The sequence below is a fragment of the Myripristis murdjan genome, chromosome 17 (genome assembly GCF_902150065.1).
Source record: "Myripristis murdjan chromosome 17, fMyrMur1.1, whole genome shotgun sequence".
Taxonomy (NCBI): Eukaryota; Metazoa; Chordata; class Actinopteri; order Holocentriformes; family Holocentridae; genus Myripristis; species Myripristis murdjan.
Window position 1 is genome coordinate 23,012,259 of NC_043996.1, and position 22,078 is coordinate 23,034,336.

The following is a 22,078-nucleotide window of genomic DNA, read 5'->3' on the forward strand; positions in this document are numbered from 1 at the left end:
AAAAGAAATTTATCAGTATTGGCATAGATGTGGTTACCTTTCAGAACTAAAAACTGCAGCATGTGAAAGTAATTGATTATTATAGACAATAGTGCAATGCAGGGTTGGTTTCCTTTTAAAACTTTGTGAATGCCAGAAACATTTGCAGTTTGTGTTAAAAATAGCACCCCACTCTCGTCATCTTTTCTACTATTTTTTTGCCCAGTGTTGCTGTTATTTACTAGCAAAGCATAATGCACCTAAACATGGGCCTTACAAGATGCAGGAGGGTTCTCAATCTCTGGCGAGCACTGGCTGACATAACATAACAACATGCGGTGCTGTGCCAAAGTGCTCCTGGGTGGAGATTTTTTTTTTTTTAAAAGCTATGCATATGCCCTTAGCAATGACGTAGGCTGAAATTGTTTGGTTTATAGGGCATACTAAATCATAAGTTTTGTACTAAATGGTATAAAACAAATACATCCACTGTTACACCCTTAACTTTCAACATTGCAAGTCTGATAATTAACATTATCAGTTTTATTAGGCATTTTTTATTTTCTCAAGGCAGGTGGTGCCTTTTGGGCAACTAATTTCAGATGCATAATTTGGATCTCCTTGCTTCAGCTTGAAGCCTTGGCTTTGCTTAGTTAGTGGGTGAAAATATGCCAAACACGTCTGCTACATCAGAGTAACCATATGTTTGTGCACAGCCATTAATCTCAGGCTGGATGTTGACTGTTCCGTTTTGCCCTGTCCTACCCAAGTTATTGTCCCTCGACTCTCACTTCCTGTTGCAGTAACGGCTACTGACCACCACACAGATGGCTGTCAGCCAGGTGAGGGCAGCAGAAGGGCCCTGTCGACCCCTTACACACACGCGCGCGCAGACATACACAGACACACACACACACACACACACAGTTCAACAGCTTACACACACTGCCAAATGCCAACACACACAAATCCCAGCTCCACATACACAGAGCTGAGGACGTCAGTGAGCTTCCCGGTCAATGACAAATTGCAGCCCAAGACAACAGACCCCGGTGTAGCTCTCCTGAGGGACTCCTGAGATCTCTCACAGGGTGACCCAGTTCCATCATGTCTCCCCTTCTCCTCTTTTCTCTTTCTCCCTCTCTCCTCTACTGTTCTCTTTCCTCAGCTGCATGCCCTTCTGCATTCACAGAGACCATCGCTTTGGTTTAAGGCGCAGGTGTAATAAGGAGCACCTCGCTTTACTCTAAATGTCTCTCTCCCTTTCGGACTGGACTCCCAGGTCAAGTTAGCGTCTTTTGCCCAGTAAAAGGTCTTCAGCTTGAACCGATCAGTCGCTCTCTTTGTCTTTCTCCTTCTGTTACCTTTTCTCCCTCACTCACCAAACACCCTAAATCAAGGCCTGATGCACGCTTTCCTCATATCTCTCTCAGTCACTGCTAAGACCACTTACACAAGAGGCAAAAAAAGAAAAGATAACAAAGATTTATTTCTTGGGTCTTCATTCATTCTCTTTTTTTCTGCCTTTACAGCAAATAGCTTAACTGCAATGCAGCAGTGCCAGCATGGGGCATTAATATTAATGTCCGCCCATTTCGCCCAGTGTGGCAGGGAGCCTGTCAATCCAGACTTCAACTGGAGGGGCTCTCTGCCCCAGCAAGCACCTGCCCAGCACTGCACTGCCCAGCTCAGACACTGGAAGGCGCCAGTCTGCCCCCATAGAATAGTGCAATGGTAGTTATGTAGCAGGTGTGTATTCATTGGCCAGTTCCACCACATATAGGAGGTGCCTCCAGCCAATCCGGATCGCCTAAATGTTGAGTAATGCACCAATAGGAGTAACAATGAGGAGGAAAAGAACAAAGGCTTTACCTGGGACAGCTGCCCTTGCTTCTGGAGGAAACTGTCATAGTTAAGGAAAGAAAGTGCATTTCACTCTTGTCTGTTTGTCAGTGTGGTAGAAACTTGAAAGTGAATTGAAAGTGTGTTGTGTTTAGCCACTGGGATTATGTTTTATGATATAGTTTCAGGCAAAAATCTGCCGCGGTCTCCTCTTAACAATAATTTGCTTGTTTAATTCTCAACTCCTACATGGTAGGGAGCACCACAGATGAAATTACTCGAAAGTCCCCCATGAGATGTTAAATCTACAGTACGCAAGCAAATAGTTCTTAATACAGAAGACGACACATTATGAATGTAAGATTAGGCGGAATGGGTGCGGTTGCTATCACATTTAAGCAGTGCTCCTCTGCATTAAGTGGTTGGAGATAGCTGCAAGCAATGCAGGTGTGTGCGTAAGCCGCTGTGCAATGAGAGGCAGAGAGAGAGAGCGAGGGAGCCTGGGATCAGTGTGCTGCGCTGTTCATCACTGCAGTAGTACGGCAGCCCTGGCTCTCTGTCCGTGCAGAGGTGCTGACTGCTTGCCCCCCTGCCTGTCTGCCTCTCTCTTTCTCTGCCTCCCTCAAGAGGGTATGCTGATGATGCTCTCTTTTATTACTCTAGAGGGAGACAGGCTGTGGGTTTAGCAGAAACATGCAGGGAACCAGCAGTCCCTCAGCTCCAAAGTCTGCCAGCATGTGCATTTGCGTATCTTTCCTTTTTTTTTCTGTGAAATAGTTCACTCTTGTCATTGATTGTGCCGGCTGTCACCTCCCTGCACTAGACCACATATCCTCCCCGCTCTGTGCCAGACCCTGTTTACCTCGTCATTGGGTACATAAACATCGTAGCGCATGCATGGGCTGTTCAGCCATGTCAAAGTCAGGGCGAACGCGACTGCCTCCTTTTGTCGCAGTTCAAAAATATGCCCTGCATGATTATTCAGGGTTAATCAAGGTTAGAAGGGTTCTTCTCAGTGTCTCTGCTTTAATGCTCATTGCTGGTACGTTGTGTACCCAGCTACACACTAGACACCTAACACTAAACACATTTCGGGGATGCGATTTCTAAGGTTAGAGTTTCATGGGTTTTGGACATACAGAGGATTCGTGTTTGCCTTGCTTTTGTGATCTTCATCCCACATCCTTGGCAGATGCACTGTTCGTAAAGTAACATACAGGAACGCGTCCCATCTCAGTGTGCACATGCACCATATGCCCGGATGTGTGCCCAGGGGCTAGGGCAAGAGGAGGAGGAGAAGGGGTGGGGTGGGGGGGCGAAGAGATAATGGATGATTCAGCTAAAGCTGCCATAGTATGAAACATAGTCGACTCAGCGGGTGGGAGGGTGTTGGCACACAACATCTACTGCATTTCTAGCTACCACTTTAATTGAACTTACCTCTCATGTGAATGTAGCTTTTCCTTGTATTTTTCTCCCCTGCTACCTTAATGTCATCTTTGCGTATAATTAAGGAAGAGGTATGTGCCGGGTTTCTTTTCACTTGTCTATTTGAAGTCTCTTTTTTTTGCTTCACTGGCACTGTAGGGACTGTCAGTCAGCTTCCTTCCTGATCCCCATCTCCAGCCCTCATCATTCCCTCGCAGCCGTCCTCTTGTGCGGTTGCCTTTGCAGCCACGTCTCTCTGTGGCATACAGCCTCCAAATGACCTTCAAGTGGAACAGAACTGACTGGCTCTCTTCACCACCAGGCCTTCTCTCTTAAACAGCTCTGTTTAAACAATAGATTTTTTTCCCCTTCCCTCCCTGTCTGTTTCTTCCCCAAGAGGAGACCTGAGTGAATGCAGCTAAATCTTGTGTAATTACCATTTTGCCTCCCAATGATAGACGCTTTTGCGCATCACCAAGGGAAAAGTGGCTTCCCTTTCAACTGGGAGAGATAGTAGGGGGACGGGTACTCTCAAATAACACATGGCAGTTGTGCTGCTCAAAGACTGATGTAAATAACGCTCTGCAAGGGGAAGCAACTCCTCCCTAACTTGATTTAGTATTCTTGTCCCCATGTGTGAAAATAAGATATGCTCTGCTGAAAAAAGAAAAAAAAAGAGGTGTACTGGAGTATGCTGTCTATCAGCAGCGCAGACCCTGTGATGTGTTTGCACACAGCAGCATGTGTCTGGCCCCAAGCTATCATACACTGCATGGGACGTTTAACCACAGATAGATGAATTGGAGCATGTCACAGCCCATCTTCACATCATTGATCCAATCAATTGTATTCCCTTGACCTTCTCAGGGTGTTTTTGACATGAGCCCCCAGCCCAGCCTCCGCTCTACCACTCACCTTGTTCTCTCTCTCTCTCTCTTCTCTCTCCTCATTCTTGGTGCAGTGCTATGCGCGTGTTGCTGTCCAAGCTGCCAAGGCCCTGGATCGTAGACGAGAAGAAGGACGATGGTTACACCGCGCTGCACCTGGCCGCCCTCAACAACCACGTGGAGGTGGCCGAGCTGCTGGTGCACCAGGTACAAATACAGTGCAGACAGGCATACACACAAACAATGCACAACTAGCTAGTTTTAACATGTCTGTTGTCACACCCTAAAATTCAAATGCATTTATTCAAACTCCTAAGAGACCTCTTCGTTTCCCATGTACTGCTCCAGCCTCTCTTCGCGGCTCATACCGACTGCACACCGTTAACAGCAGCTTCTACTCAGCTCCTGCAGCCAGCAAGCTGTAGACCAGTTGAAGCAGCTATAACTGCTGTTTTTTTTTTTTTTTTTAATTTAATCCATACCATTCACAGGGCCTCCAGGGGCATTCTTCAGTGCTGCTGGGCCTTATATCTTCCTCCTCTCTAGTAATCATAGGTCCATGCTCTTTTCCCTTCTGAGACTGCAGTGTTACCTCCCTGAAGACGGACACATACAGGAGTATAGAGCACCAGTGACCCGACCAAATGGGAACTGGATTAATGAGGACATAGTGTGAGGAAGCAGCAACGTTGCTGCAGCGTTCCAACATAAGAACATTCGCTCTGCTAGCCACTTGTGTGTGTCTGTGTGTGTGTGTGTGTGTGTGTGTATGTATGTGTGTGAGCGTGTGTGGGGGGGTGGGGGGCGCCCTTTTGGCAAGTCCCTGCAATGGGCTGGTTCGCAGTGATGGCTCAGCTCTCTATTCAGCAATTGCACCAAACTAGAAGGTGCACTGCAGATTCCCAGCCAGCCAGTCAGCCAGTCAGTCAGTCAGTCAGTCGGTCTTATTACTTGGGGATTTCACACACTGCCTGATCACAACACTTATCTTCCCTCCATATCTCCTCTGCAGAGGTGTTCGCAATTGGAAATGACAATCACATGTAGCGTTATTGTAAGATGCGATTTCCTGCCCCCAAAGTAATACAGCACTCTGTTGGTCGGCATGGGTGAAGGAGGAGAGGTATTGTTATTGGTGCACATAGCCACAAAGGTTCCTCTAGCCTCCCACACAATGTGAAGTCAAGTTTCCTAACTAAATGCTTTCTCTTCTCCATTTTTCACTATCTTTGTCTTTATTTTTATTTTATGATTTTTATTGAATTTATTGCTTCTCTGTTTTTCTACGCACACTCAGGCGTGTATGATTTCTCATGAATATGATATCCCTTGTGTTTAATGTCCGTGTGTGCATTTATGTATGAGTGTCTAAATATGCACACGTGTTGTCCATGTCTTAATTGTGAGTACCGAGGCTCACCTTTTGCTCCCCCCCCCTCTCAGGGCAGCGCTAGCTTGGACATCCAGAACGTCAACCAGCAGACAGCCTTACACTTGGCCGTGGAGCGTCAACACACTCAGATTGTCCGGGTCAGTGAGTCCTCTCCTCTGCCTCTTTTCTCTCCCCTTTTCTCTCTCACTTCTACCACTAATTGAAGATTGTATCTCCAGTTATCTCTCTATCTGTCCCTCATTCCGGACCATACACAAAAGGGAGCAGAAGAGCATCAAAGCAGCCCCACATTTAATTTACACTGGTGGATGTCCTGCAACTGAATGAGCCCCGGGTTTCAGCTTATAAAAGGGGAATGCTCGCGTCTTGGTGTAGTGTTAAATTGAGATTGCCACGCTGCCATCTAGTGGACCCAAAGAAAATTGCAGCCCCTAATTGGGGAGTATGATAACTGAAGTAAAGTCTCTTAAGTGTCAACCGTATGACATTTGCATAGTAGCATATGTATGTTGCATTATGGGTATTAAACAGTTTCTTTCTGCCTGTCTTTCTTCTAATGTCCCTCTGACGACAGCTGCTGGTGCGGGCAGAGGCCAAGCTGGACGTGCAGGACAAGGACGGTGACACACCACTTCACGAGGCATTGCGCCACCACACACTGTCCCAACTGCGACAGCTTCAAGACATGCAGGATGTCAGCAAAGTGGAGCCATGGGAACCCTCCAAGAACACGGTACACACATATTTTCCTTTAAACACAACACAATAAACACACCAAGTCATAGGAGCAGGGTTCGTACGGGTGCTTGAAAACCTTGAAAATGCTTGGATTTTAATGTTATGTTTTCAAGGTTTGAAAAATGCTTGAATTTTGGGTAACATGCTTGTAAATGCTTGAATACTTGAAATTGTTACCATATTTCTGGTCTGACTAAATGTACCACTTATTAAATGGAGAGAAATAAAATAAGTCGGATTAAAAATGACGCCTTCACAGCTCACGCTCTGATGGGTTTCACAAGAGCTGGATTGATTGTCATGTGTCACGCCCCCAACAAGAGGGCAGTGCAGCAGCATGCGACCAACGTGCCGGGAGGTTGCCGTTTTAATGAATGTTGGCTGGGTAATGAAAAGTAGAAACAGTGGATAAAACATGGACCAAATCCACGTGTAGCATGCTGCAAAATATGCAAAAAGAAGCTTCAACTTTTCGCTATGGAAGAGTCAGCACTCTCGAGTCATGAAAAGTAAGTCACAGAGATGACTAGCCCTACATGTGTGATTTGTTGGCTAACGAGTGGTGTAGTCTACGTGATACGCAGGTATACTGCGTATACCCACTAGAAAAGGTCCCGCATTTCCGTATAACCACTTAAAAATGCGCAAAGATACGTATCAGCATGTTTTTTTGACATAACGTTCACTTTCCTGTTCATGAAGTCGCCTTCTCTGTGTTACGAAGCGGCTCTTTTTGACCATTTTTCGGGGGACACTACAGCTGGAGCTAACGTTAACGTTTCAGAAAGTGTGTGTGTGTGTGTGTGTGTGTGTGTGTGTGTGTGTGTGTGTGTGTGTGTGTGTGTGTGCGTGCGTATACCCACTAGAATAAACTAGACTACACCACTGTGGCTAACCATTAGCTGCATGCTAGACCTAAATGTAGAAGCACTATGTGATGTGTCTGAATGGCAGTGTCAATTAGTGACAATTATTAAGGGCTAAGTTAAGAACAAAGCCTGCGTTTCTCAACAGTAAACTGCAGGAACTTCCCACAACTTAGAATTGAAGCACAGCTGATGTTAGCCCATAAGATGATAGACATAAGAGTAGACACCGCTTGGCTACTGGAGCGCAAGACGTATACCAAAGCAGCAAGCTCTCTCTCTCTCTCTCTCTCTCTCTCTCTCTCTATTTTTATGCTATCTATCTATGAACCATATTGATACAGTATATTAATAATATATATGAATTATATTGACATATTTATTATTATTATTATTATTATTATTATTATTATTATTATCATTATTATTATTATATAATATTCTTAGATGGTTTTCTTGTTCATTTAATGTAATCTATTTTTTTAATCTTATTTTACTTATGCAATTGTTATGTCAATTTTGAATTTTCCTTTAGGGGGATCTACCTATACCCTACATCTACTGTACAAGGAGAGGGCAGACTAAATACTTCTAGCTGTAGAAGCTGTTTTCTTTTTTCCCTCTGTTTTTTTTTCTGTTTTTCTGATTTTTAATACTGCATACCTGTATTTCCTGTATGCAGTATTAAAAAAAAAACCAGAAGGATATATATATACCAGATTTCTCCTTTAATGGTACTGGAAAACCTGAAAAAATTGACCTTGAAAGTCCTTGAAAAGTGCTTGAATTTGACCATGAAAAAAGTGTACGAACCCTGTAGGAGCTTACCTGGATCCAGTTTCATGAGAGCACCGGGGCATTTATTTATTAAAAAAGGAAAAATCTACGCAGTCAGTGCTGGTATGGCAAGAAAAGCAGCAACTGATTGGAAAAAATGGAATGTCACTCTCCTGACCTAGGACAGAGGGTTTTTAATTTTTTTTAATAATGAGTTTTTGATTATAGCTTCATCAAGGTGTAGGAAGTCAGATGTATACATAACAAAAAGTCTTCCAAATGAAATTGTCAGGAAACAGCTTACACACTAATGCATAATGTAAATGTAGACTAATAAACCACCCTCCATCACCCATTAGCCTATGAGCAAAACACGTAGCTCATTATGATCTTAAAATTAATAATTGTTTCCCATCAAGTCCATGGTTGTGGGTCTTTTGGGTGCAGTTGCAGCCATAAATATGCAGCATTTTTTTTTTTTTTTTGCCCATTTTATTTACACTTACTGTCTCTCAAACCACAACAATGATTAGAGCTTAATCTAACAAAGGAATTGGTGTTTGGCGTAGTTGTTACAAAGCCCTTAGGTATATATATCTTTTATGATTTTCGGTAAAGACTGTTTAAGGATCGTTGAAACAAGTGTCTCTGCGGGGGGTTGGTATAGCCACCTGTGTGAAGATCAGTATGTGGCCCACTGTCTGATGTGCGAGTAAATGATGACAGATCATGCTGAGACAGTAGGCCCAGCGCTCCTCAGCCCCCTTGTCATCTGCATCACTGGACTGCCCAGCCTGCACCGGCTCAGCCTTCAGACAGCAGTTCCAACATTTGCGCAGAGCAGTCAACCAGCCCACTGCTGCCTCTACATCAGCCTGACTGAGATCGTCCCTCTGTGGCGGCCAACAGGGGCATGTCAGACCTGAACCTCTCTGTGTTAACACCACATCACTAATCCCTACAGGGATGAGTGTGGGGCTACAGGGCGTAGCTCCAGTGACAGCCTTACCTTTTCCTTTTCCTGTCACAAGTCTTCCTCCCACTCCTCCTCCCCTCTCTCACTCTACCTCCTCTTTTATCCCCCCTTGCCCTCCCCCCGGTTCCCCGGTGAAGGAGCGGAACAGACAGACAGCTGGCCTAATTGAGATATGTGCAGTTGGGTCATTCTCCCTTAGCACTCCCCCTACAAGATGAGAATTGAATTAGCCAGCCTGATGGCTCCATCAGAAGAGACGTAAAAGCCACTGGTTGAAGGCGATCAGACATGGAAAGCCCAAATTGCTAGAAGGAGTGCGGCTTTGAGTTGGGACAGCTGAGTGAGGTGGCATTGCAGAGGACGGAGAGAGACAGGGAGTTAATGGGATTTTAGGCGAGGGTGAGGGGGTTACGCTGCCTGACAGCCACCTGAAAGAATGTCATAGGCTCTGATTAGGAGCTTTTGATTGGCTAATTAGTGGTGATCTGGAAGCACTTTGACATAGGTCATCTAATTTGGCTCTGAACCCATCTGAATAATATTAAAACCAGGAGTCCTTACTGAAAGTCAGGGATAATTCACCATAGATAAGTGACGCGAGTGCCCCAGGGTCCAAAATTAACACCCACCAAACACCAAATACAAGTAAAAATTGGCTTTGGCTGATAAATAAATTGGACTTACTGGCCATTTATTTGTAAACTAATTTTCAAATCACAATGAAAGGCCAGGTCTGATTACTTATATTAATCACACCTTTACTGACTTTATGGCCCTCATTCGCCACCATATAAATCTTGGCGCGATGATGTAAACAAATCAATTAATAAAAGTAGCTTAGCAGTGAAAAGGTCAGTGATTGGCTGCTCTGTAGCACAATCTATCACTCAGCGGAAAACAAAACAAACTAGCAATCCAAGTAAAATACGTTTTTATTGCTTAATCACTTAATGCACAAAAGTGGTGACACATTCTTGGTGTTTAGCCACCAAAACGGACACATGAAGAAACAACTAATAAAAGTGACAGTGGGAGATTGTGAATCATTGAGAGCTGGTGTTTCAATGATGTGGGAGCACCAAGAGGCCGTTATTTATAATGAAATAATGTATTAAGCAATTTTTTGTTGTCTTTTTTTTTAAGCCAGTAACAAATTTCTGTGGCTGCCAGTACATTATTTCATTATTTATTCATCCATTGGCAGGTAGGCAAAATTGTACATTTTTGTATCCTGCACTATTACCATTGCATTCACCGTCAAAGGATTCTCAAGACTGAAGTGTGCAGTGCCTGATGTGTCTCTGATTTTATTTGTGTATTTGTGTCTATCTTCCTACAGTTAATCATGGGCTTGGGCACCCAGGGGGCAGAAAAGAAGAGCGCAGCATCTATCGCCTGCTTCCTGGCAGCTAATGGAGCAGACTTGACGATCCGTAACAAGAAGGGCCAGTCCCCTCTTGACTTGTGTCCTGACCCCAGTCTCTGCAAGGCTCTGGCCAAATGCCACAAGGAGAAGAGCAGGTAAACATCTCCTGTCTGGGCGCAGCCTACTTCCAGGTCCTTATCAAACTAGTCACGCAGACCTTTAATCTGATAGGTCTCCAGTTTTTTTTTTTTATCCCTTTTCTCAGTAGTCCCCTTTTCAAATTGACACTTTCTTGAAAATGTGCAGAAACCCTTTTTATAGACATCAGTGCAGTAGATGTACTCACACAGTGTGTATGGTGTTAGTGACTATGTTCAGACATTCACAGCTACTGTAACAACACCTGGAAGAGGAAATGTGATCAGTACACCATCTCAGGGAAATCATCAAGCCATCTTATTGATTTTCTTTCCCCCTTTGCTAAACATATTTGTGTAGTGCTTTGGTGTCCTTGCTTGTTCTTCCTTCAGCTTCCTTTCTCTCTCCGTCTCCTCCTCTTTTTCTTTGTTCTCTATCGCCATCATCCTTTGCTTGTAATGTCTTCTGCGCTCAAACACTCGGATTCTTCTTCTCCCTGTGTTCCAGTGGCCAGGTGGGCTCCCGCAGCCCGTCACTGAACAGCAACATCGAGTCCCTGGAGGAGTGTATGGTGTGTTCAGACATGAAGAGGGACACTCTGTTCGGGCCATGCGGACACATTGCCACCTGCTCACTCTGCTCACCACGTGTCAAGAAGTGTCTCATCTGCAAGGATCAGGTCCAGTCGAGAACCAAGGTATCAAAGGCACTCCTGTTATCCCAGACACATAACAGGGAGGTGACCGCTACACTTACTCCCGTCTTTAACGTTGTTTTAATTTGTCCTGTCCACTTGCGCAGATCGAGGAGTGTGTAGTTTGCTCCGACAAGAAGGCAGCCGTGCTATTCCAGCCCTGCGGTCACATGTGCGCTTGTGAGAGTAAGTCACACACATTTCAATTGTCGTAACTTTGATTTTCTTACCTTGGCCTCGCGCCTGTTGCTGTAGAAATTACTCTTCACGTGCAGACTTGGCGTTCAGCTGTGTGTGTGTTCCGCAGACTGTGCCAGCCTCATGAAGAAGTGCGTACAGTGCCGGGCTGTCGTGGAACGCCGCACGCCCTTCGTTCTTTGCTGTGGAGGGAAAGGTATGGAGGATGATGCCGCTGATGATGATGATGATGAGGACCTTAGTGAGTGAATTTTCCACATGTTCCCTTTTAATTCCCCCCTTTTTTTCTATTTTTTTCCCTCTTTGTTTTATTTATTTATTTTAATCTCAGCTCACTTCTTGAAACTTTTGTCCTTTTTTTCCTATCCTTTGCTTTCTTGCTGCTTTGCTCATGCATTTTACTCCTCTGTTGGTATCTTTATGTTTTTGTTGAATCTTTTTCCATCCAAGCCTGCAAGTTCATTCTTTAGATCATTATACAAGTCAACAGTTGGAGTCAGACAGTCTTGCTGTCCCAAGAAAGATGACAGCCTCTTTTATAATCATCACATCCATCTGGATCAAGTCATTTCCCCAACATGAGGCTATGCTGTAGGGCGCATGTGCTAGCTTGGTTTTAGATAATGATTGTCAAGGGCAATAACCTCACTAATGCTTGGCAGCCTTGTTTGAGATTTGCCACAAACATCTTCCTAAAGAGGCAGTATTTAGAGTTTCTCATAGTTCACATCACAGTCTCTTTGCAAATGGTATCCCAGAAACCATTTCTAGACTCAATTTTGCCCATAGTCACAACCATAGATTGCTTAAACAACTTGATTATATAGTATCCTATCTGTGGCCTCCAAAAATTAGACTAATAAAATGCAAGAGGACCTGCGGTCTCTTTTTTTTTTCATCATGATGAATGTTTGTTAACACCTACATAAATGTGGAAATGAACTGAATTATAAAACCTCCTGAAGCAGTGCATTTCTGCAGGTTGTTGACACAAAGTAAATTGTTTTAAAAATCATAAAACATTGAATAAAGTACTTTGACATATATTTCCAGTTCCATATGTTAACTTAATTTAACACCTATAATTTTACTGTGAATACACCTTTTTTTGGTTACATTCACCATCCATCCTCTTCTCTCTAAGTTAAACACACTCCTCTATGACCCATAATCCCTTTTTTAGTGGTGCACCTCACTAGCGATTACCTCTATCGTGTTTTCCACATTTTATGTTGAGTTAAAAGGGAAACTGTTGTAAGTTCACTGATTTTTTTTATATACTTCAAAATTAACTTTTTGAAACTTCTGTGTGTCAGCCTGTTGGCTGGCATTAAATCCTTTTAATTTACACTCAGACCTGACATGCAACAGCAAATGCAGACGTACACCGTCAAATACATACAAACACTCATGCAAGGGGCAGCATTGATTGTTTCTCTCCTTCCTCCCAGTAATGTTAACTGAGGGCGCATAAAAAAATGCATATATACAGTAAAAAGATTCATCAGTCACTTTAGCTTTTCCAACTCCCCATGGCTCCAGTTTTTTTATTGGGCCTCCATAACACTACCTCTAACCCAGTGAGTAAAGTCATCAGACTCTGTACCTCATGCTTTAGTTGGCTACTAGCAAAATGGAAAGCAGTCATGTGCCACTAAGCTTTTTAACCACCCATTGTACATAGAAGAGATGCTCTTTTTCCCTCTCTATCTCTGATCACTGTTTCTAACTTGCTAGCCTTCTCTAGCTACTCTTTCTCTGAACCTCCTTTAGAGGCTGTAGTGAGTAGTTTTGGTCCTCAGGCCAAATGTTGAGATGGTGAGGGGGGCTCCTACTATAACAATGTGATGGTTATTCCCAGCAGGGAGCTCTAACTCAATGGCAGGGGGATCGCAGGATCTTCTCCAGCCCAACAATCTGGCGCTAAGTTGGTGTAAGTATACCTCCATCCTCCCCTCCCTTTTCTTTTTACAAGCCCCTCAAGAGTGCTGCCCTGGCCCCTATCCCCTCCCCTTAAACCCACCCTTTGTTTTTCAGTGGTACACACACCCCAAACGCTAGATGCCGATATGATGCACATGCCAAGAATCATACAAGCACTCACTGTTTGAGGCAGATGTTTGGCTGTCACAGCCAGCCGGTCCCCCCACAGGGCCTCTGTCCAGCTAATTCTTGTTGAGTGCTCAAGTAATCAATTCAGGCAATTTTACACTGATATATCATTATACACATACATCCTGTTGATCATGCGATGCCAGAAGCAGAATGTGTTGTCCTGTGCCAGTTTCAATTTTAGCCAGTCTGCCAGTCAATTAACTCCAAAGTAGGAAATTCTAAAATTGGGTCATTTAAAAGGGAAATGCTTTGCCAGCATTGACTACTGATACTAAAGTTGGACTTTGAGATTGCCAATTAGAATAACTTTTAAATTGCCCGTGTCTGTGGTTCTTGTTGTATACAAAGCACAACTCATAAATATGATTGAGCTCTCAGCTTGGTTCAGAGTGGCGATTGTTGCGGCTGTAGCGCTTTTTCTCCCTTCCCAGAGTGTCCACAGGTGCTGCCGCGCCTCCTATCCGGCTGATCATTTGCACCTGCAGCCATGCTGCAATCAGGTGCTGGTGTATAAAGAATTGGTGGAGCAGGCAGACAGTTCCCAGTTGACCGTCCAGCAGATGTTTCACACTCTGTTTTGCCTTTTGTTTAAGCCTCACTCAAAGCATGTTAGTTGCTCGAGCGTGTTGTTCAGTACCGAAGTCAGTAACTTACATAGGGGAGGGTGTAATTTGTTTGATTTAGTGGTTCCTTGGTTCACTGTCTATTTCAGTTATTTAGTCCTTTTTTCCTTTTTACAAGGCTCTATTTCTGTTTTGTATTTTATTTTGTAACTTTAATGCTGGTTAACAGACATTTAAGGGTGTATTGAAAATAAATTCTTAATCCTTTTTGCTTGGGATTTGCTATTGTTACTCCCCTCATCCACTGGACACTCTTGGAGATGTAACATATTTGGGGGCTCGTCAGCGAATTACAAACAGGAGATCAGAGAACTGGTTTATTGTTTAGCCAAGTATTTCTTTGTTAATACTATTCCCAGTAGCTATCGCGGTGAGTATTGGTGTCAGGGTGTCCATTGTCCAGCCGTCACCAAACATTTCAACAGCTTGCTTGGGTAGACAGATGAGTGTCCAGCTGGGCTATGTTCAGCCTTTCCATCAGGCATATTATTTTGTCTTTTTTTTTATTTTATTTTCGGAGTAATCCCGGATAGGGATAGAGTTCCCCGGTGGTGGTAGGCGTTTCAGGGCTCTTAAGTTCACCCTTACAACCCTCCTTGAACCCAGCATGCTCCAGAAAATAGGTAGGTATAGTTTGAGTTAGGAAGTATTTGGGGGAGTTGTGTTGGTAAGGCTAGACTTGGTAATTGCCTTTTGTGTCTAACATCCAGGCATCAAAGTTATCGTGTTAGCCACTCATGGATGTGTGTTGTGTCTATATGGGTGAGTTGTTGCAATTATGCTACTGTGTTTAGTCTTTCACAAATTTGCTAAGTTTTGAACTACATTACGCTTAGACGCTTAGTGCGTTCTTGATAAGTATGGCAGCATTTGATTTGGACAAGTTTATGGTTCATCTTAATGTGGGTCAGTGTGAAAAACGTAGCCAACATGACTTGTGTAGGATCGCCAAGTACTGCAGTATTCCTATCTCCTGGTCCCTTGTTTAAAAACAGCGAAAAGGCATTCTTTTTGATGGGCACTCTGTTAGTTTTACTTCTGGTGTGCAGAACAGTGAGACAGAAGGTAAACCGTTCACGTTGCCACACTTTGATCCGCTTTCTGTAGTCATCTCCTGGCTCTAGGCTGGATGCCCGACTAAAGCGTGCTTAGCTTGTCTGCAGCTGGAGGCGCAGGAAGAAGAGCTGCTTCGTAGAGAGGAGCGAGAGTTTCAGCTCCAGAGGGAGTTGGAGTTGAGAAAATTGGAGGTGGAGACAGCTATTAGGATGCTTCAGCTCGAATTGCAGATAGTTAAGCCAGAGTCTGATAAAATGACAACGGTTACTGTTTCTGCACAATTATCGTAGTCCGCCTCCACCTTTTTAATGTGAGTAAAAATATTTGTTTGGTCCCTGTTTTTTGAGAATCTGAGTCTTACTTTGGGGCGTTTGAGCATATTAGCGTGGCTTTGCATTGGTTAAAAGATGTGTGGGCCATACTTTGCAGTGTAAGCTGACAGGGAAGGCTCAGGTGGCTCTTTCTCTTGATGAAAGCCTTGTGTATAAGAAAGTAAAAAGCAGTATTTTGCGAGTGTATGAGCTCGTTCCAGAGGCATACAGACAGCATTTCCGAAGACGTCAAGCCAGACTTGCCGATTTTACTACAGAGAAAGAAGTCCTCTTTGACAGGGGGTGGTTGAGCATGTAAGACTGATGACCTAGCCTCCATGTGTGAGTTAATGTTCCTGCAGGAATTTAAAAACTGTTTGCCTGAGTGTACTGTGGTGTATCTGAATGAGCAGAAGGTAACTACCCTGCAACAGGTCTGTAGTCTCGTGGATCAGTTTGCGCTTTTGCACCATGATTCTTCTCAGAAAAATGGTGAGAAGCCTGTTAGAAAAGCAACTGCACCATTGTCCCATCACAAGACTCCCTAGCACGGGAAAATGTTAAAATATAGTTGCCAACTGCCTGGCATTCAAGAGGAAGCAACAGGGAACAGCTTCAAAACAACCCAAGGATTTGAGGTTAATTAAAACTGTGTCTCCTGGTGGCCAGCCCGCCGCTCCAGAAGTGCCTGATGACTGTTTCAGACCATTCATTTTTCATGAATGGTTTGTTAGCAAAGTCTGAGGACCAGCATCTGATCAAAGTGTCAAAGCGAAAAACCGGTGGCTCTCAACCTTTCATCCTCTCCAGTGTTCTGCCTTCTGTTGCTAAATCTAACCCGTGTTACGAGCATTGTAGTAAGAGTCATTAAGATGGGTTCTGTGCCCACATGCCTCCACTGGGTTTATGTAACATCTAACTTGATAACTGGTTTCTTGCCAGTAGCCGCCTGCACTTGCTTTCCTATTGAGTGGAAGGACATAGCTGGGGGTGAAGTCTATTCCTCTCCTGAGGTTGATGTCTCCATCTCTGAGGCTAAATGTGTTGACCTGGCCCAAGAACACCCAGATGTGTGTGCACAACTAGAGCTCCAACCCGTTGGCAGGCCCAGGATGTTAACCAATATGACCCGCCATTATCTTTTGCTCTGTTTGAAGATGAGGCCACCTGTTGGTAAAACGGTGTACTGCACCTCAAAAGCAATTGAGTGTGTGACAGAGCCTGTTACCGCTGAGGTGTCAGCAGGGAAGATGGTCCTGCTTTTGTGTTTTCTGTGCATGTTCATCCGTTCCCTCAACGTCCACGTCTCAGCCTTCCATCTTGAAGGAGGTGTAGCAACCAGCAGCATCTTTCAGGGTGTTATTTAACAAACTACAATACTAGTTTGGTCTAGAGGGAGAGGGTGTTATGGCTGTATTTCTCTCTCTTTTGAATGTCTTCAGGTGCTGTCCTTACCTCCTAACCAGCTGATCATTTGCACCTGCAGCCTCTCTGTAATGAGGTGCTGGTGTATAAAGACAGTTACTGTTGTAACATATTCATATTGGGTAACAGACTAATTAATTTAAGCTGTATTGTTAATAAATTCCTAATTTTTCCTTATATATACGTTTTCCTCGTTTAGTTTTTCCCTGGGTTTTTATATTGTTACTCCCCTCATCCCCTGGACACTCTTGGGGATGTAACAGCAATCTTGCTGTGGCTGTATTTCTGCTTTTATTAGCAATAGATCGTTACTAAGAGGTGAAGTTTGGCCACCTGCATCAAGTATCTTTCCATTCTCTGTCTAGGCTCTAGACTAACAACGGACTTCCTCTTTGTTTTTTTCTCTCCCAACCTATGTTTGTGCTGTCGTGTTGTGTCCAAGCAGCTAGTGGAAACATCCCAGCCCTGCAGAGAGACAAGGATAACACTAACGTCAACGCTGACGTACAGAAGCTGCAGCAGCAACTCCAGGACATCAAGGAGCAGGTAAGAGCTTTAGGAATTACCAACTATACTGCAGCTGCGGACAGTCAATGTGCATTGCAGTACTGCAATAAAACAGATCAAATGTAGCCTTTTCTGCTGAGCCACATCTTCATGATCGTAGTGACAAATAGTGGAAAGAGCAAAAGAGACACAAACTCAGTGCTGCTTTCCTGTAATATTACTGTAGTAATTAAATTGTGTCAATGCTGATGAAAATACACATCCTGTTCATCATTATAAGAAAAAATCCTGGGGGAAATGCTTAAAGGACAGTGAATTTAGACCTAAGATGGTTAGTAGTTTGTTTACATTTCATAATGCATGAGAAGTGAGGAAATAATTCATTTTACCAGACATGCAGTACATGTGATCTCATTACCCTCTAGAATGCTGCAACATTTGAAATGCTCATTCAGGTTTATATAACTGCTGCATTTGATTATGATTGCTGTGGTTATTGTTGATATGTCCACATTGGAACTTAGAAATGTGAATAAAATAATAAAAACAAATAATCAGCTCGTCATATTGAACAGCTCAGTCAGATTTGAGTCCTAGGCTTTTGTCACATGACCCTATAGACATCTGAGGTAAAAGCAAGCTGTGGTATGGGCCTTGACTCAACTCGGTCACAAAGTAAAAGTGACTTTGCAACGACAAAACATGAATCGTAATTGTTTCTCCCTTTCCAGACCATGTGTCCGGTGTGTCTGGACAGACTGAAGAACATGATCTTCATGTGCGGCCATGGCACCTGCCAGCTGTGTGGGGACCGTATGAGCGAGTGCCCCATCTGCCGCAAGGCCATCGAGCGCCGCATCCTCCTCTACTAGAGCCCCCAAGACTCTGTCTCTCTCTCCCTCTCTATCTCTATCTCTCTCTCTCTCTCTCTCTCTCTCTCTCAGCCTACAGTGACCACGCCCACAAACCCCACAACCACACCAGCTGCTGCCGCTGCTCGACCATCCTCACAGCTCCCGAGTCAGCCGGCCAAGGGCGTTCTCAAATGTCTTATTGTACACTACAAACGGTCTCTTAAGCGCTACGATTGTGTCCAAATGGAATCCTGTTACCAAAAAAAAAAAAAAAAAAAAAAAAAAAACATGAAGAAATAAGAATTGAGATATGCCAGTTCTGTTTTTCTGTTGTGTGTCCAAACTGCAGCCGGAAAGGTGCTTGCGTCACCGACCTCCCTTGTTCTCTCTCTTTCTCTCTCTCTCTCTCTCTCTCTCTCTCTCTCTCTCTTTCTACTTTATATGTAAAACCTCTTTTCTGCTATCGTCTAATCTGTGGTGGTTCCTTTGGACGCAGTTGAGGAGCAGGGGTCAAATCCCATCTTCGGGCTCCACTGTGCATCAGCTTTGGGAAGCAGAGCGAATTCAGAGGAGGGGAGGTCGAGGTCAGTCTTTTGTCACCCTGTAATGTCCTCTGATGCCAGCTGCAGTCTAGTTATTAGCATTTCTATTGTATTTGAAACCTCTTTATGCAAGTGCATCGGTATCGGAAGCTACAGACGTGGATATTAAAAGTACTTAACGTTTCATTTCAGTATGACACGTTTGTGACAACACTGTGTGCACCACTCAAAAGGTTCAGCGTGTCTTTTAATGTCTGTATTGAGCTCAGCTGTTGCTGCCAGCTGTTCTTACAGTTGAAGACCAGTGGACAAAAGTTGGCAGTTTTGCACTAGCGATTGTCCTCTCTGGTGGAAAAAAATATATAAATATATATATATATAAATATAAAAAGCTGATTCAGTGTAAAGCTTGAGCGCTTTTCTGCACTGACTTTGCAGGCCCACTTAAGCTCACTGATAAAACACTCGCAGAGCAGTCCAGTGGCTTGGTAGCACACCACACCTGTACCTTGTTTACCAAGCTCTACCAAGAACAGCGGCACACACCGGGTGTTGCAACACCCCCGTTTGGCTGCGGATTCCAGCACAGCCTGTTGGGATTCAAGGCAAACACAAACTCATTCAGCTTCCTGTCGAGTGAACAGCCCCCGTCGTACCTGTTTGTTGGACACACAAGTTCACATGATGCAAACGTTTGTGTAACAAGAGTATCTTGTCACGACTTAATGTTAAACTAGGTGGTATTGTCTGACAAAAAAAAAAGAAAAGAAAAAACACTACAGTTCTATGAGCATTGCTAATTACCATTGATTACTCTGTGCCATTCGCTTCCAAAAATTTACTTGTTGAATAACTTGTATGGGGATAAGGTGCTCTTTACCTTGTATTACTTTTTTTATTTAAATATATTTCGTTTTACAAAATCAACATTTATTGAGCTAGAGTGTACGATCTATTAGAACACAAAGTTGAAAATGTAGAGATTAAATTATTTTGTATTGCAGCCCAAAAAATAGGATTTATAGGTATCACTGCCTCCTTAATATGTAGCCTCAAAAATCTCTCAAACATTCTGCTTTGATATTAATGTTGATGGTTTTATTTGTCGTTGGGTTTTGTTTGGAGGTTTTTTTGTTTTTTTTTTTTTTGGCAACAGCTTTCTAGCAATCATCAATACAAACTTCTTTCTTTGAATCTTGTTTCTGCAAGCCTAACGTGTTCATTTGTAAAAAGGAGAAGAAAAAAAAAAGACGTTTTGATGTCAAGATTCTCATGTATGTTTTCACCAGTGTTTATTTGGGAGGAAAGCTAATGGTTCTCAAGACGGAGCTTGCCTTACGTATTTCAAAAGGCAGTTACCCACGTTGGAGAATCAGTGAGGTCACTAGCCCGCTCCCCTGTGGAGGAGTTTGCCAGCGCAAACAAGCAATTTTTTAGGACAGAAAGAAACTTTTTTGACTACCAGTTTTTATTCTTTTCACTGATCATGATAACACTTTAAGCTAGAAGCACTAATACGCTTAATGGTAGTGTTGTCTTGTTTTGATTGTTATGAGAGGCCTATTTTGTACCTTACTTTCAGTACATATAATTGTCCTGGTGGAAATGTTTCAGTAGTATTCTTTTATTTGGCATGAATGTTTGATGTATGCAGTACGACATGTATCATGGAACCCATTCACTCTGTATTCCTAATAAGTGCTTTTAAAACAACCATATAGATTAAATAAAGTTCTAAATGAACCTCGGGACATTGGTGGTATTGTTTGTTTTCACTCTTAATGTTTTCTTCTGCAAGTTCTTCTATTGAATAGCTAATTAGCTGGTTAATTTTGTTGTTTTTGTTAGTTTAGCTCAGATGTAGTTGCAGCTCTTATATGCAGAGAATTAGCATTTTGTTGCTTTTCCCCTGCTGTGCAGCGTCTGACTTACTGAGGAGACAGGGTGGCAGAGATGGGAGGTGTGGGGTAATTGAAAATGCTAACACCTAATAATGACTCAGCACTGGCATGTGATAAGTCAGCTATGCTAATCAGCCAGAGAGAGAAAAGAGAGGCAAGAAAGACTCACTACACCCAAATGGAGTGATGCATCTTCCTCAGTGAGCGATGTGACAGCAGGACATCTCACAAACCATCTCCCTAGCCTTAACGAATTATGACCAGAGGCCATTTATGTTCTAGCTCATTGACTGGCCCATTCATAACCTGGACATCTTTGGGCTCGGCTCACATGCATCAGTGCTATGCAGCTCCTCATAACAAGACATTCATCATGCTGTCACCCTCTCATTTCTGTCAGTGCAGCCTGTAGGGCAGACTCCGCCGCCTCTTTATACCCCCCGAGGTCTCCGTGAGCTGGCGTGAGGCCGAGACGGTCAATGTTGCATAGTCTTGTGTCATGTCTGTGACTTCAGCGATGTGGCGCTTTGTCATTTTGTACTGCATTCAGTACCTGTTTCAGAAACAATGGCCTCTTACCTGTTACAGTGTCGGACAATGACAGGCATGGACTGAGTTTAGACATCCTACCCTTCACCCAGACTCCTTTCAAGGGCTGGAAACTGGTGAGGATACAATGCGCATCAAGGCACAATGCAAAACTCTATTGAACTGGCTGAAAAGGTATGAATAGAGCTTAAAATACAACTTACTGCATAACACCTATGCATTATACTAATAAAATATACAACATATACAGAATGATAAATTGGGAGACCAGCTGACACGAAACAAATTTAAAATTCCAACTTATTAACCAGAATTTGCACAATGCACTTTCTCTACATATTGATAAAAGGGACTACAGTAACGCTATAATATTGTGGAAAATATTGCGATAATCGGCTGTATCAAGGTGTTTGTACAGCTTTTCTCCTCCCCACATTCAAAGTGGAAAATGTATACGTTGTAAATGTAATTCGCATAATATCAGACAGTGACTAGACACAGACGGAGGTGTGTGTCAGGTGGCTGATAGTCCGGCCGTCATCCATCACTGTGACTGACTGCAGACCCGCCCTGCCCTGCCATGTTGACTGACTGTCGAGGTGCCGGAGACGCTGCTATCTCTCCTCTGGCCCTGATGCTGTGCTAGCTGACTGGACCGCAGGGGTCATTTCTCCCCCGGTAGGGAGTCAGCTAATCCACGGGCTGCCCCACTGGGTGTGAGTGATGGCGTCCCAGCACTGCAGGCTCGACCGAGCGGCGCATGGAGATGAATTGAACCCCGGGAGGTTTGAGATGAGGTGGAGGGGAGCAGGCAAACAGGATCAGGACAATGACTGTGCCCGTCCCTGGGGTCTCCGCTGTGATCATGGAGAAGGGTCACAGCATCAGGCAGCGGCATCCATCTGCCGGCAGA

At 43.8% G+C, this 22,078-nt stretch overlaps 1 protein-coding gene and 1 long non-coding RNA gene across 7 annotated transcripts in view; one reads left to right on the forward strand and one right to left on the reverse strand.

Moving 5' to 3' along the window:
- Positions 1-20,466, forward strand: part of mib1 (MIB E3 ubiquitin protein ligase 1) — a 61,171-nt gene extending 40,705 nt beyond the window's left edge. The window contains exons 13-22 of one of the 6 annotated variants that reach the window (XM_030073707.1): positions 4,211-4,343; positions 5,580-5,666; positions 6,104-6,262; positions 10,226-10,407; positions 10,898-11,087; positions 11,192-11,270; positions 11,392-11,523; positions 13,144-13,215; positions 17,258-17,358; positions 18,051-20,466. In XM_030073707.1, the coding sequence (XP_029929567.1) occupies positions 4,211-4,343; positions 5,580-5,666; positions 6,104-6,262; positions 10,226-10,407; positions 10,898-11,087; positions 11,192-11,270; positions 11,392-11,523; positions 13,144-13,215; positions 17,258-17,358; positions 18,051-18,191 (1,276 nt within the window). In that variant the 3' untranslated portion in view covers positions 18,192-20,466. The remainder of the gene's footprint in view (positions 1-4,210; positions 4,344-5,579; positions 5,667-6,103; positions 6,263-10,225; positions 10,408-10,897; positions 11,088-11,191; positions 11,271-11,391; positions 11,524-13,143; positions 13,216-17,257; positions 17,359-18,050) is intronic. The other 5 variants (XM_030073708.1, XM_030073709.1, XM_030073710.1 and 2 more) reach the window with 5 other exon arrangements.
- On the reverse strand, positions 9,801-13,825 carry LOC115374674 (uncharacterized). Its single transcript, XR_003929638.1, has 3 exons — positions 13,387-13,825; positions 11,315-11,464; positions 9,801-11,244 (listed from the first exon to the last, which is right to left on the reverse strand). It is a non-coding gene; the product is annotated as an uncharacterized LOC115374674 (long non-coding RNA).
- Positions 20,467-22,078: the final 1,612 nt, after the last annotated feature.